At 38.9% G+C, this 16,509-nt stretch overlaps 2 protein-coding genes across 2 annotated transcripts; one reads left to right on the top strand and one right to left on the bottom strand.

Moving 5' to 3' along the window:
* Window positions 1-324: 324 nt before the first annotated feature.
* On the top strand, window positions 325-1,995 carry GCK72_023697 (uncharacterized protein; the record flags this gene model as incomplete). The annotated part of the gene is made up of 7 exons (XM_003109415.2): window positions 325-447; window positions 638-840; window positions 885-954; window positions 1,002-1,172; window positions 1,318-1,493; window positions 1,549-1,725; window positions 1,773-1,995. The coding sequence occupies 7 exons, from the start codon at window positions 325-327 to the stop codon at window positions 1,993-1,995; spliced, it is 1,143 nt and encodes a 380-aa protein (XP_003109463.2).
* A 663-nt stretch (window positions 1,996-2,658) lies between these two features.
* On the bottom strand, window positions 2,659-5,863 carry GCK72_023696 (uncharacterized protein; the record flags this gene model as incomplete). The annotated part of the gene is made up of 8 exons (XM_053735510.1): window positions 2,659-3,330; window positions 3,856-4,082; window positions 4,132-4,240; window positions 4,613-4,753; window positions 4,852-5,156; window positions 5,209-5,332; window positions 5,387-5,495; window positions 5,592-5,863. The coding sequence occupies 8 exons, from the start codon at window positions 5,861-5,863 to the stop codon at window positions 2,659-2,661; spliced, it is 1,959 nt and encodes a 652-aa protein (XP_053579076.1).
* Window positions 5,864-16,509: the final 10,646 nt, after the last annotated feature.

Below are 16,509 nucleotides of genomic sequence, written 5' to 3'. Positions count from 1 at the left end.
ATTTTTCGTGAAGTTGTATTTCTATAAATGTTGAAACCCTTCAAATTTTAATATTTTGTTAGTTTATTAGACAATCACGAGTGCATAAAAATTCAGGCAGTTGTATGTTTTCTATTCTGGTACAAACTGGAAAACAGATATGTCTAATCTTTATCCTCGAAATTCTTTGTCATTTTATATTTTCAATTTATTTTGCTAACACTTCTAATTCATTCTTATTCCTTCGTGTCATTCTCATTTTTAACTAATAAACTATGTTCTCTATTTAGTTGAATCCGATGTGAAATGAGTGATAACTATGGTCTATTCTTCCCTAGCCATTCTATGGCATGCTATCATGAACCTCGGATACATGACCACGAGCTCTATTTTCAACTTCGGAATCTCAATCTTTTGCTTCTTCTTCCCATTGCCCTCATTGGAATTCTTTGCAACGCGTGTGCAATGGTAAGTCGTCGTTCTCATTCTCATGTCCCAAGTGTCAAAATGGGATTGAAATTCAATTCCTTCTGAGACATTTGCCACAATCACCGCCTGGCACCGTTTTGGAGACGGACGTTAAAGTCAGACATGTCACGCAATTTTAGGGGTCATTGAAACAAGCTTTTGTTGAATAATAACAAAACAAAAGATTTAGGTATCCTTGTACCGTCCACCAAAGATCACATCCGGTGTGTTTGTTTATCTGAAAGCACTTCTGCTTCTGGACCATGTAATGCTTACAACGACATTAGCTGCAGAGTTCTTCCCACAGATTTGTGATCAGCATCATATGAAAAACCATACATTTTATAACGCATGCATGTTGGAGAGAAGATTTTTGAAGTATACAATGCCAAGGTGAATTAAAATGTACTTCAATTGCTTAAATTTTAATTGTACAGAGTTGAAATCACTATACACACTCTACATGTTTGGACAATTGCTACGCTGTCTGCTCATCGTTATTGGAAGGTATTTAAAACATAGATCTTCTTGAAACATTTATTCAAGAATTTCAGATTTCCCGACCTATGATTGCCAGACTTCAGGATACAGTAGGCCGCGCACGTTCAATGTTAATAGTGATGTTTTGTCTGGTTCTTTTATTCCGTCTTCCGATATTCTTGCTGGAGCTTGAAGTTCGGTCATATCCACAGCTTCGAATCAACAAACGGATTGCCACTACAGAGGTTAGACATCTTTCGAGCGACCTAATTGAAAGTTGAAAAACTGTGTTATTTTAAAAAATTTATTACGCGTGTTGTTTCTGCTTCTGTTCTTCAAAAAGGGAAAACATGTCTATCAAACGTTTACTTCTACCCTGTAATTTTCTAGATTCTCTCAACCTATCGTTTTGTTTACCACTCCATCCTGGATCCTTTATTCTTCAACATTGTTCCATTCATGTGGATGTGCATATTCTCATTGCTTACTCTATACGAAATCTACAAAAGCCGACACAACACATATCAACACTTGGCTTTTGATCATCCAAAGCAAACCAATGTGACGTATGTGTGAACCTTCAGAATTTTTTATGAAAACTTCAGTGTTTTGATTTTTCAGACATCCATTAGCAGGCTGTTTCCCTAAAAAAGCTGAACTAATCCGGCAGAAACAAGAACTGAGAGCCACATTCTCCATCGTTGCAATAATCCTTTTGTACTTGTGCTTCCACTCTCTCAAACTATTTTCAGTTGGAAGAAAGTGGCACCTACTTGTGAAAAGAGAATGTCCAACAAGGTAATGAGTGTCCCTTGATGGAATAATAAATAACAAATCCATTTCAGAAAAGACTACTACCATTCACACCTCTCTGACGTCTTGAGTATGATTTCCGCATCAGTGAACGCATTCGTGTTTATAGCGTTCACAAATCGACTCAAAAAATATATACGACTGCTTTTACGGAAAACATCTAGAACCCTCTCCAACTCAAGTGATCCACCAATGAGTCCAAAGACAGTGACTTCATATGAAAGTAGTTGTAATCACTTCAATATCAATATTTGATAACAAATGCGCATTTCTTGTTTCAATCTGAAATGATCTCAATTATTTAAATGTGTGTATGTAAATAAAATATTTTGATTCAATGATTTTATAAACTTTACAAGAAGGGAACGTTGACACTCTAAATAAAAAAGTTAGTGTGAACCGAAGCGGGGTAAACATAGTGTTTGAGATCTTCAGCAATCGAAATTGAGAAGAAATTGGATAATACACAAAAAATGTTTTTCTGTCGATTATCGCGTTTTAAAAAGTATTGAGGCAATTGAGGAAGTAGAAAAATCACAATATAACATTTTGCAATGACTAAAAATTTGACATCTTTTTGAAAAGTACGGTTTTACAAATATTGAGAGCAAGAATAGAATTTGAAAATGGGGATGAGAGTAATATGACAAATTGAGAACTGTAGTAGTCATCTAATCAAGTGAAAGTGAACATTGTATTTGCTGTTTTGTAAAGGGAAAGGGAGGCTTTTGAGTGAATCAAGTACATGAATTGAGTGATTTGTTTCGTATCCTGTCATGACTTCGTTGCATCAGAATACACTCGGGGGGTGGAAGGGGAGGAGAGATGAGTTGGGCACAATGGGTTTTTAGTGTGAGTACCTGAAAAGAATAAATAAATTAGTCCCAGACTGTATAAATCTAGAATTCTAACCTTAAATTACCCAGTGATCATTGCTGAGTTCGGTGGTGGAGGCCATTGTTGTGGTGGTCCAACATAGTTGTAGTTTGGCGGTGGCATCTGGTTCATCGGCATTCCTCCAGGCATCTGATTTTGCATCGGCATCGAGCTCGGCATCTGACTTGACATCGACATTGGTGGCATTCCACTCATCATATTGGGGTTTTGCATCTGAGCTCCCGGCATCTGGCCCATTCCGTGTGGTGGCATTTGCATCGGTGGTGGCATTCGATTTGCTGGCATCTGGTTGGACATCGTATGGGGAGGCAATTGTGGTGGTGGCATCTGATTAGCCATTGTGCTCGGCATCGGATGCATTCCACCGTGTGGTGGCATCGAACCAGGTGGCATATGCAATGGATTGTGCATTGAAGTTGGCATCTGACTTCCCATTGAGTGTGGTGGCATGTGTTGAGGTCCTCCTGGTGGCATTCCTGGATGATGTTGTTGATTCATTCCAGCCATATTCATGGGTCTTCCATTCATTGTAGGATTAGTTCCTTGTCCGAGAGATTGCATTTGCATAGCATTCGGATCATATTGGGAATTCTCCACACGTGAGATTGTTCTCTCATCTTCTTCTCCAAAATCGCTTCCCATCATTGATGGTTCACCAACAACCATGACATCCGGATAGCTCATTTGAGAGAACTGAAATGAAAGTAAAATTTAGAAAAATGATGCAAAAATTTGATTTTCAGAACCAGCACGTTTTTTTCTAACAAAAAATGATACGCTTGAAGAAAAAAAGAACATCAAGATTTTAGGCCCAAAGAGAATATTCATATGTGTGATGGATATGATATGCAAGAGACGCAGAGACGAATGCGGAATATTGGAGCTTCGTTGCCGCGCTATTATCTCTGTGATCACACATGACAAACCTACGTTTGGCTAAATTATATCAAACTCATTTATATTTCTTACTACGTGATATTTCAGGTTCGCTACACGACTTGACTTTAAATCTCGTATAAATTGTGTGCTATTGAGTAGTTTTGAAAGTAATCAACAACAAAAATTACTTTGGAAAGAAATGTCAAAGGAGCACAATACAACTGCTAATCTTTTTGTGTATCATATGACCAGGTTAGTACTTAAATAACTCATTTCAGATTTCAAGAAAATGACGTGTGACGACATGTCGTCAATCAAAAGAACAGAAAATATACTTACCTGAGGATTCATAGAATTTGGCGGGAACTGTGGATTATTTGCAGGACTGGCAGTTGGAATCACAGGTGGAGCTCCATTTGCTACAGCCGCTTGTGCCGCAGCGGCTTGTGCTGCAGCCGTAGCTTTTTTACTTCCACGTGGATTCGTCGCGGCCTTTCGTTGTCGTTTTCTGACTGGTTTCGCTTTTTCTGGCTCTGCTGGAGTTGAATGCAGCATTTGTTGTGTTGCTGAAACTTGCAATATGAGAAAATGAAAAAGTTTACAAGAACAACATACCCATTTGATGTTGTTGCTGGTGCTGTTGAACGATTGCTGCACGTTGCTGCTGTCGGTAAACCTCTTGTTGAAACAAAGCTCGCTTCATGATATCTCTTGGAGTGAGTGTCTGAAAGAAGTAATCGTTATCACGAATATGAATATGGAAATGTCGGCGTCTGCGTGCGCGTGCGCGTGTGTCTATGTGCAAGAATATTTATAAATCTGAATATACTCGAAGGTATAAGAGCTCATTAGTGAATTGTGCGCGACCAATAAGTGAGTGCTAATGGAAGAAGTAGAGTGGTCAGAGTTTTTATAAAAATGAGAGATTTGTCAGAAGCTATACATAAACGTTTTCAATGAAGCCAATCAGCAAGCGGTGGCTCGGAAAGAAGTGTGAAATGGACAAATGAGCGGCAGGCGAGTATAATGGCATCAATGGATTTAATTGAATGCGATTCTTTCATCCTCCTTTTGTTCAAAATCTATATTCACTTACCGGTGAGGATTTAGCATAGCTCATGAATGTCTGCATAGGCTCTAATACTTTCAGCATTGTCATCAGATTAAGAGTATGTTTGAAGAACCCCATCCTAGGCTGATTTTCTTGTTCGACATTAGGAGCTTCCATTCGGAACTCCTGAAAAAAGTTGTTTGAAAAAATTTCAAATAATTGAAATAACAAATTCTAATTCTTTCACTGACTGTGAAATGACTTAAAACCAAAATAGATCTCACCTTAGTCGCTGGGTTGTAACTGAATTCATCTGACCTCCTTAATTCCAACGTCCAGGCTTTTATCCGATAGTTCATAACTTCGTCAAACGGCGTAAATTCCACATACAATTTTCCTTCAGTGTTAATCTCATTATGACTAGACTGATCGTATTTTGTGATTTGTAACACATTCTCGTTTTCATATGCTGGTTGACCATTAGCTAGTGTACATTCTCTAGAAGGACCTCGTAGCACGTACTGCAATTCTCTCATTCCACTTTCAAAGATGGATCGGAAGAATTTTGGGATGAACTGCCGAGTGATGACTGAAAATGTTTTTTTTAGTAATTGAACGTCTGTTTCCCGAATCAATCTTACTGTATCGTTCCCTTTCTGGCATTGGTACTGTTTCTGAACCAATGACAAACCAAAGTCTGCAGTCATCATCAAAGAATTCATGGGAGAAAGCATCCCACCACTGTTGTTGATCATTTTCGGATACCTGAAGCAATTTCTCATAGAATTATGATCATTATCAACGATTTCACTATCTTACCCCTGTAGAACTAAAAATGTAAAGCCTCCTATTCATGTCGTGTATCCTGAATTCCAGTGGGCTGACAGCATTTCCAATAGGTTGTGGTAACGTTTGTTGACCTCTCAACCTGAAAACAATTGAGGTGAGTCAAACTGAAGTTTTTGAGCATTGTTTTTATTTATTTATATTTTTCAATGACACATGACTGGTTTCTCCCACTAACATCATATTATTTTGTGGATTAGCTCCTGGTGGGGGTGGCATTCCATAATGACTATTTGAACTTTCAGGACCAGGGAACGGCGGAGGATGACCATAGGCACCATATCCATACTCTGGATGATGACCATAAATATTAGGATCCATACCCTCCATGCCATAACTGTTCATGGGGTCATAAGTCTCAGGTTTAGGCTCTTCCGGTACAGCCTTCTTCCTCCTTGTTCGAGGTTGTTTAGGGGGAGCCGGACCATCGGCGGCCTTTCGTCGAGGCATATTACCGTCTGTCAAAAGAATAGATTTGAATACGAACTACAGATAGTACAAACAAAGAGAGTAATAAAAGTAAGAACTAGATAAGATATTGTAGTAACGGGCGTATTATCTGAAAATAAAATTGAGGACAATGTATTTGACTTATTTTTGAATGATTGAAAGAGAGAGTGAGAGTGAAATCAATTCTTGTTATCAGTAAGACCAAATATCATATTGATAAGCTGCGTTAACACGTGGATGCGTACAATTCGAAATTTTTTGTTTGAATAGGCGGTCATGTTACGACCTGGATTCGCGGATTCAATACCAAGAGAGAAAAAATGGACAGTCTATAGAAAAAGAGAGATAATTAGGAGAGAGTCCATGAAAGCATTTAGAATAATGGAGACAACGAGAAAGAGAACCGTAAAGCAAACTTTCACTAGAACACGACTAGATCCGAGAAGACGTCACATCTAGGACGCCTCCGCGTCAGTCAGTCGAGATATACAAGTGAATGCGACACTTTCTCTCTCACTGTGGGAGATGGATCAATCAATATGGGGGAAAGGAAGAATTCAGATGATGTCGACGATGTTCGTAGTAAGTCACTGAATCCATACGAGAGAGGGAGCGGGAAGGAGCGGGAGGGGTGAACAAAAACCTCCGCAGCTGGTTGAGGACACAGGGACAGGAAAAAAACAGCGAAGATCAAACAGTGGTGGAAATATCATGCGAAACAGTGAGAAGATTTCTGATATGAATCAATAATAGTCCAGACTCAAGACAGTATGCAATAGAAAGATGGGTAGAGATACAAATAACCCCCGGGACGGGAAGAAATATTATAAAAAGAAGACTGTCAGAGAGAGAAAGAAAACAACGATTTTGCATAACCTGTTCTACTGTCTTTGTTAGATGGCGTAAGGGTGGCTAGATGGTAGAATACAAAATTAGAATGAGGGGTTTTCTGATTTTCATATTGCACTTTTTTTTAAATTTTGGTAATGCTGAGATTGAAAACGGTAGTATTAAATTTTTGGTTTATAGTAATTTGAAATTAACTTTTGATGGCATTCAAAAAATTAGTTATAAGATTAGCGACAAATGATGAGAACGCATGTGTTATTACAGCGGATGCTCATTCTTCCTCTTTCTATCTCTATCTATCTATATCTATCCTCACTCGACACAGATACATATAACTGAGAATATAGAGACGAGACACGGCTTCATGGATTACACTGCTCACATTTTGCTCCGGCAAGGCGCCTGTTCATTTACAATTCAAACGGGAGGCAGAGGGACTACGGGTCCCTTGGTTTAACACAGGAGACGAAAAACGAATAGGACAACGAAAGATGCGTAATCAATCAGGTGAAGCAAGTGTCAACTGTGACAACTACAAAGTGTTTGGATTGGAAATGTAAGTTAAGATTTGTTTTGAATGGAAAGGAATATTTCAGTCAATTATTCACTGCGTTGAAATCCAAATTACCCTCTCATTGTTTCTAGAACAGCAAAAACTGGTATTTTTCCGGTATAACGAGTGAGAATCGAATAGCAGACAAAAAAGGGAAAAACAAAAAATGTTCGTCGTTCCTTTTCAAGTTTGTTTTTCATTTTTTCAGTACGAAATATTGATTCTTTTATAGAAGTTTTTTTGTTTAACGAAAATAATGAGTTATGAATGTACATATTGTACAATGGCGAATTGTTGACGTTGAAAAAAAAACAACGGAGTCGGTTTCTTTTCTGTCGTTTGTGTAGCCCCGTTGTCAGCTCAGCTCAAACAAGATGTTTTCGTGTCCACGTCGTTTCTGGAGCCGTCCTGTTTTCAAAAGTCTACAGTAGTTGTTGGTCCTTTCCTGGATAAAAGAGCTAAACAGAAGCTCTATTTGTATATATTCCGCAAATTCACTTTGTTTCTCTCTTCTGACCTTATTCTGCCTCTCGTTTCTCATCTCTTTATATTTCTTCTATCCTTATTCTATTCGGTTCGTCTTCTTCTTCTCCTCCTGCTCCTCTTTTACTACAACTCCTTTTCTCGTGCTCTATTTTCTCTTTTTCTAGGCTTCTAGACCAGCTCAAAAGCAACATGAAAAGAAAAGATAGAAGCATGTAGGAAGAAGCTCTGTGTTGTTGTGAGGGAATAGGGAGTGGGAGGAGAGAAGACAAGACGAAACAGGGGTCAACGTGCTAAACAAGGGAAAAGAAGGGAAACGAAGGGGGGTTAGTTGGGAGAGCTTCAAAATCGATGAGTTGTAAAAATAGAGTAAACTGGTGAGACGCAGAGATCGGACCGAAGAGATAGTGAACAAATTGGTGGGGAGCACGGGCACAATGAGTCCCAGAGAAAAAGAAGGGGCTCAGTTTTGGGGTAAGGGAACAATGGAAAATGGAAAGATGGAAAAAAAGGGTCATAGTCAAAAATTCAATCGAAACGACACACGCAAACACTACGCACATATAGACAAATACGCACGGTTTGACGTGAAGCCTCTCGTGGCGGAGTTTTGGTCAACCGAGAGCCAGTACAGTACGGACAGAGCCCTCCTCAATACCATCCCCTCCTCTTCCTCGCCGAGCATTTCCTACAATGGAACAGTATACAAGCGGGGGCGGCGTCCACCTGACTCACAGGTTGTTGTAACACACACCCTTTTGAGTCATCGAGGTGCCGAAGATTATTCAGGTCTGGCAAATGGTGGAAACAATAAAATAAGAACGTTCAATCTAGTTTCAAGATGAATTTTCAAATGTATCCTGAAGATTCAGAAATTTGAGTCTTGAGTGAAATTGAAGATAACAAAACACTTACAGTGTAATGTTTTCAAAACATCTCAAAAGAAAAATTAGATCAACAACAAAAAGACGGTCAAACAAAAATATGATACTCCAGGATTGGAAGCTCACCGGGTTAAGATAGATCAACCATTTTGAATGAATCATTTGTACCCATTTACCTATCCCAACCCCAACACATGGCTCGACTTAAGCTAATGGATTGCCGGTCCTAATTCATGGTTAGAGACCGAAAAGAGGATACGACCTGCACAGAATATAAATCCTCTGCGATTACTGTAACAGCAATTAGCCATCATTAGGAGGAGCAGCTGGAAGCGGGCGGATAAAAAAGGATTATAAAATAGGATCCATTTTGGAAGAAATAACTGTTATGAAGCATTTGAAAATTGAGACAGGTGAAGATATAAGCTCAAGAAAAAGACCATCCATTAAGGTTTCACTTTCTGAAGGCTGACCTCAAGATAAGATGAAATAGTGAAAGGAAGAGAGAGAAAAAGATGAGGCCGTTCATTCGACTCATCAGTAATAGTTTTCGTGGTGCCGCCGTGAAGTGGCACCGGCGCAAAAACCGGGGGCCGAACAAGTAGGCGCGGTGGGGGCCAAGGTCAGTTTTCACGGAGAATACTTGCAAATCCACCGTAACCTATTCCTGTCACTCTGGTCTAATGGTAATACATCACGGTCCTCTGACAGTGTGGAACAGACAACCGTATCGATGATATTGAATTGAAAAAAGAGAAACAAAATTTTTGAAAAAAAAGAGAGAGAAAGTCATTTTAAAAACAAACGGGAGCAACAACAGAGATGGATACATTTATGCAATGCATTGAAACTTATAAATTATTTAAACGGTTTTGAGCCCGCTTTTCGAATTTTTCAAAAATAGTAAGTCTAGCTTATGAAGCAGACAGAGGAAAACCATAATTGCTAGACCCGATGACCAGACGAACCCGACAAAGCGTCTCCAGAAGGGCGGTCCTGTTTCAAAATAGGATTAGTAATGGGACAAAACGAACGGATATGATGAATGAAAAGAGAGGACATCCAGCTATGAAGAAGGACCACCCCCACAGAAATGTTAATTTCAATCAAACATGTCTTCGGTCTTCATCCGTTCACTTTGTTGTCACACGTCTTCAAAATTCGGAAGCCTTCCGTTAAACGATCGGATGACATATGTTGCCTAAGGGCCCAGTGTGGTCCCTGAGGAAATTAGTCGTTACGTCTTAGAGTGGAAAATGTCGTTAACCCCAATGGGGGCATCTGAAGACGTTGCCTGGAAGAGAAGAAGATAGATCTAAAAACTTCAGGAGGAAGACAATAAATGATTGATGAATACGAGAGTGAGAAACCCCAGAAACAAATATTTCGGGAAAATTTTTAGATTCTTTAACATTTCATGTTACAGAAAAAGCAAACGGTGTCAGAAATTGAGGTTTGGGTATAATTTTTTTCTCGGTGACAAACCCAAGAGCAGAAAAATCCAGAAGCTGGCGGGGTGTGGCTCGTAAAATTTTGAGCCGAAGTTTTATGTGTTTCTAGAGAGTACGTCAAGACAAGAGACGCGATAAAGTTTAATGGTATGGATTTGATAGATATCATAAAAAGTAATGGGTTGTAGTCAAGTGCGCGAAGAAAATTGGAAAAAGGTTTAGCACCCCATGACTATGTTGCCAACCAGATAAGGTGTCTTATCAGGCAAGGCAATCAAGGGCAAGGTGACCTTAATCGAAGAAAAGAGGGACCGTTGAATAGATCCTTCTTAGATTCTATTTTTAGTCTTTCGGTTACGTTTTGAAAGACAAAAGTTTACAAAGAAAGACAAATCCGTTGATTTATTTCTGGCAGGCTCGAAAAGCTAAACAAAAAAAAGAACAAAGCTAGACGGAAACCACTAGTAGAATTGTTTATATTCTAAAATTCTTATATTCAAAACAGAATGCTTGCCAAAGAAAAAATATATAAGACGATACACAGAAAAAAAAGGAAACCGGGGATAGAAAAAGAACAAAGACGCTTGCATCTCATCAGGCATGGTTTCATGCAAATTCAACTAGGGGGCGGGTCCATTTTCTAAAAACTCCTTAGCTTCGAACAAATTGGGCACAACGGACCCTCTAAACGCATAAAATTCCCGTGCCTTCAAGGGGTGGAGTGTTGTCCGGGGGTTGTGGCCGGGGCAAGGGGTCCGCCTAGATTCACTGGACCCTTCTTCGCCGTCTTCTATTGTTAGTAAGAAAAGAAGAAGAAGAAGAAGACGAAGAAGAAGAAGGCGACGACGATGACGAAAAAGAAGATGCGGCATCTTATGCAAATGGGGCGGCCTTTGCCCTCTACGATTGTCACTCCAGAATCAGAAAATTCAGAATCAATGAAAACGCACTTGACGTCGGCACGTGACTAGTCCGCCAGGAAAAAGCCTGGGACTTTCTTAGTTTATTTTTCTCTATTGGTCTCTTCCACTTTACAGTTGTCATCTTTTTTCATAAGAAAAATTATGTGCAGAAGCCCAAAATTGTATATTTTCTCTTCAACCATTTTTTTCAGCGTTCCTTTCATTTCCATCATATTGTTTCTCCAACACTGCATACTTAATAGCTTGTTATGTGAAAACTTGTTCTTCTATTTGCGTGTTCATCATCCACAAAACAGTACGTCACATATTGATGCTTCTCAACCCGATACATACAGTACACAGTTTACTCAACGCTACACCATAGACCAGACGGTTGGCTAGAGTTAGAGAAACGTGCGTTAAGCCGGCACACCATAGATGGTCAGAGACTCAGAACGAGAGATTCGGAGATTCAAAGAAACCATATACAACAGCCGGTCGTTTCTGGGGTGGCCGAGTATTCCAACTGGCGGCCAGCAGGCGAGGAGAATTGTGAAGTCGACAGCCGGGAGGCCTGTCCTTCGAAGTCGTGCTAGCAGTTGTGAGGGAGGACCCATAGAAAAGAGACGACCGACGACTGTGTGAGGGTCATCCGGTGCGCAATGAACGGAATAGTACGGAACATTGAGAGAGCCTATACATACATTACGACGTGGAATAGTATGCACGAAGCGGAGAGCTTCAGAGAAATGGCAATGGGCAAACAGTATGTGTGTGTGTGTGCGTGCGCGTCGAGTATAAGTGCGCGTGCGTTCCGCCGAAGAACGATGTTGGGAGGAGAAGAATTCAAGGGAGGGGCGGAACGGGATGAGCACAAGGGACCCCGGCAGAAATTTCAAAATATGGTCCTGATACGGTTTGGGTCTTCAGAAGTCGTTTTTTGAGCAAAAATTATACTGTTCAGACTATTTCATACTTCTCGGATATTCAAGAGTTTACAGATTTAAAGATGTTATAAACAGTAAATTCAGTTCTGAAAACTTCTGAAAAGTTTTCTTGATATTATGAATAAACTGGTATAATACTATCCAAATATGATTCAAAAAGGATTTTTTCAAAAAAGAAGTTAAGATATAACAAAAGAATAAAATAGGGTTTATAGATTTCTAAAACTTAAATCAAAGTTAAACGTTAAAAGTTAAACGAAAAAATGCGAATTACCTATTTTAACGGAGTTTTTATATACGGCAGTTCTTGTTTACTAATTTGTTCTATTACTGTAGTTTGATACTTGGTATCATGTCATTCATCAAAATCATCATTGATAACAATAGAACAGAACGAGGTTTTGCAGCGACTTTGGTATAGTTAGTGTTTAGTCTTTACCTACCGCGGCGACATGAAAGCATACGGAGTGAAATACAACGTCACTAGTTTCGGGGAGGTCAGTGACCTCGATTTCAAACAGGCAGTTCATCATCATTATCGGCTTGAGTCCATCCGGTTGAAGTTCAAATGAAACTACCGACAAAAATGCAAAAATGAAAAATTGAAGTGAAAAGGGAGTGACCCACCCACATCATTGTCCTATCACTTTCCTTTGTCAGGGTGTAATTTTTCATGAAAGTAACTCGTGATGACCCCATCCTAAAGTAATGGGGAAAAAAAGAACTGGAAAAAAGAAAGGATGATTTTGATGATGAAAGAGGGCACCTACTGAAAGGAAAACGTTTTTGCCGAGAGAGGGCGTAGGGGAGTAGATTACAATGAAAGGAATACAATTGGCGAGAGAGAGGATCAGTGTAAAGTCTTGTGTTGTAATACGTTATTTTGACCTCAGGTAGTATACCGACGTACCATAACCACCTGTTGTACCGTGTTTCTTTTGATCAAATTTCAAATGCGGTATTGGTTTTTTGGTTTAGGGTCATCTCAGCTTTTTGTTTCACATGGTTTATGATCGCATAAAATATGAGATCTCAGATCTTAAAAAATAACGTCGTCCACAGTTGTTCGGAAGTAAAACCAGCCAAATGTCATTGGAATTTTTTTTCTTTTTGTAGTTTTTGTTATTCAAAACCCACCTCTGTCTGCTCAAATTTAAGAAAAAATACTAACCCTGGTTTTCCCATTGCTTGCATCGATTTCAGTTGGTCCATTGAATGTAATGGTGGTCTAGGACCTGGTCGGTACATCATAATGACGTTTGATCTGAAATAATTGTCAAATTACAATGAGTTAGTCTGGAAAAAAAAATTTGAAGGAAACCACTGACTAAAGTTGCTTCTCAGCTATTGAACCAATTGTACGTTACCAAAAAATAATTGTGCGGAAAACTACCCGAAGCCCAAGCAATTGTTTACACTACTGGATTCAGTATAAAAGCTTAGATTTCACTCGTAGAATATGCGTACTTAGCCAGAATTTGCGAGCAACTTTTTGGTCCACATATAGATATTGGAAGTAATGATTCTTCACGAAAATTCAGGCTTATAAGAATAAGGAAAACAAGAAAAATACGTTCAATAGGATGTAGCTGTGTGAATATGGGCTCCACAGGTTTTTTAAAATAGTGCACGGTGGTTAGAATGAAACTCACTAAATGTGCAGAAAATAATGAGAAGAAGTGTTCGGGTCAACGAGCCGCTTGATTGCAGCTCCGGTACCGTACAATTGACCTCCTTTGTCTGAAAACAAAATATTAGAGAAATAAAATGAGAATTTTTCGTTTATTTCGGTTAGCAAATTGAAAAAAAGCGACGAGTGATGATGCGCTCATTTGTATGAAAAAGCTTGCTTATACACAGACACACTCACTAAAAGAGGAAAATTTTTTCTTTTCAAACGCCGTAGTCGAGCATCGACACATTCAAAGAAAGGCAAGCTTTCTTCCTTCTTTTCCCTACCATACCCATTTCTGTTTTGACGCAAAATTCAATTATGCGTATTATTGACGGCCAGAACAAAATATAAAAAAGAGGCTCGACGAAAATATAGAAACGCTTGAAAATCTGAGCATTCCTGGTTGAATCTTGATAAACGGAATGTAGATCAGAATAAAATAGGACGAGCCGAATAAGGTAGGTGTATTGGGGGGGGGGGGGCTAAATCGAGGACATGACTGAGGGCTCAATAGGAGCACCGCATAAAGCTGGATCTGGAAACGACATCCTCTGACAGAATGGGGGTTGTGTTGGAATAACAGAATTAGATATCACACTCCAACCGATTGGTTTAGTGTACATGTGAGCGTCTCTTTTCCTTTTCAGACCGCAATATCTCGAGCAGTTTCCGATGGAAACCAAAAGATTTTGCAGCTGCTTCTGCGTTTTCAATTCGAAATGAAAATGGAGAAGCGGTGAGCAGGTCGATATTGGTATGGGATGGAAACGACAGCGGATAGCAAGACGAGGCTAATTATAGACGTTTGACAAAATGGAACGAGCTATTCGCGTCTTGTGGTTCTAAGGAGAAGTGGGTGTCTTAGTCGAAATTCGGAACATATGCTTTACTTATTTATGATGTCGGATATAAACCAGTGTTCCCTAAAATTAAAATTAAAATTTTCCCTGGAAAAACATTTTGTCCTTCAGTGAGTGTGTCTGTGTATAAGCAATGAACTTCCAGGTAAGAAAAATGTCGGAACATGTTTTGTAAGCATGACTTGGATTCAAAAATCTTAACTGAATTTAAACCAGATTCGAAAGTGTATTTCCGAGAAAGAAAAATATTGAGAAAAATATAGTCCTGTGGATCATTCAATTTTAAGTACGCATATACTTTTCTAGAAGTCTTGTTTTCTTCGAAAAGCTAAAACGATTAAAAATTCAAGACCACAACCGACCAAAATGACTAAACGTCTAGACATTGTGAACTCTATTCCGACAACTGGATTATAACAACCACTATAAAATTGCCAGTTCCTTTTTTGGCGGCATCGTATAGCGCTCTAAGGCATTGGAAGATTTTTTTGAGATAAAAGTTTAGAAGCGTCTGGGAATTTGTGATCTCTAGGAAAAGTATCGTACTCAGAAATGCATGGAAGAAAAGTTAAGTTTCTGTTCTGCTCGATAGGGGAAAAAAGTTTGAGTACTGCGCTTGACTTGGAAATTGGAAGAATGAGAAACAGTAGTGGGAGTAACAAAAAAAGACGGAAAAACTGATATTCAGAGAAGTTCACTATACTACTGAAGCCAGAAGTGTTACAAGTCTTAGTTGTATAAAAAAACAGGAGACCAATACATCCTAAGGCAAAAGAATTTGGCTAATGCAAGTTGAACAGCAAGGAAATAGAGGTGACACTGCGCTGAATGGAAGAAAAAAAAAGAAGAGGTGACTTTTTGGAAAAAGGGACAAAACGGAGGAAGACATGTTTGTCCCCACTACTCGACCGTCTTAGCATAGAAACAAATCAAGGTATTCACTGTTTCCTCTCTTCCCCTTCATCACGAATGTGTGAGTGTAGATCCATTCATGCACAGGTGTTTACAGGTATGTGTAGGTGAAGGAACGGTATGAAGATACAAAAGAGTGAAACGAAGGAATAGAAAGTGAGACTAAATGTTATTTCTTCGGTATTTTTTCTCGATTTGTTCCTCCGCACCCATAAACCGCATCATCTTCTATCATATTTGCACCCGCTCTGACTTAGAAAAGAAACAGCCGATGACTTTGTGTCCTTTCGGACGCTTTGATCTGACAAGAATACTAATAAGTGTTTAATGAAAAGGCGCATTCCATTCTACATTTACTATAGACATACGAATAATTCACAAGTTGGTTTCTTAGAAAAGAAAAATAGAAAAATATTCGTTGGATCACCGAAAAGAAATTGCTAGCAATATGAAAAGCAATCGAAGAAATAGAAAAGGCAAAACAGTAGATGAATAAAAAAGCAAGCTCTTAGTAGTATCAATACGTCTTTTTTTTTATTTCTTCGTCATCATCATCTTCAATGTGCTTCCCTTATTTTTCTCTTCTATATCGAGGTATAATAGTGACCAAAAACCTTGTAGGAGAAGATTATGCCATGAAATGATGCCTCTAGGTGACCTTTTTCTTAGAAGGAATTCGAATAAGACGCTACATTTTGATGAGACCTAATTTTAAAACGGTCAAGAGAAAAAGCCAATTCTTTCCGAGAATATGTTCTTTCTAAATAATTATTAAAGTGTGAATATACAGAGCCACAAAACTTATCGCTTAACTTGCGTTGAACAATTCAAGCGTGACATGACATGGCGCTATGAAATATGAAAAAAACATTCAAAACTTTCATGTCTTGAAGCATTATATGCATGTATGTACATATATATGGGAGCAATCAAAAATGTGAGCCCGTCTTCGACTTTTGTTCTGAGAAGCCAAAGAAAGAGAAAGCAATAGAAGAAGTGAGTGTAATTATTATGGGGGCAGAAGGTAGAAACGCCTTATTTCTGTGTCTGTGTATACTAAGATTTGTAGGAGACCGGTAATTGCTCGGATTTGGAAATCGAGGTTAAACCGAAAGAAAGAGCTCGAGATT

The sequence above is a fragment of the Caenorhabditis remanei genome, chromosome X, assembly GCF_010183535.1.
Source record: "Caenorhabditis remanei strain PX506 chromosome X, whole genome shotgun sequence".
Taxonomy (NCBI): domain Eukaryota; kingdom Metazoa; phylum Nematoda; class Chromadorea; order Rhabditida; family Rhabditidae; genus Caenorhabditis; species Caenorhabditis remanei.
The sequence above is the reverse complement of the archived record's forward strand: the minus strand, read 5'-3'. Positions and strand labels throughout refer to the sequence as shown.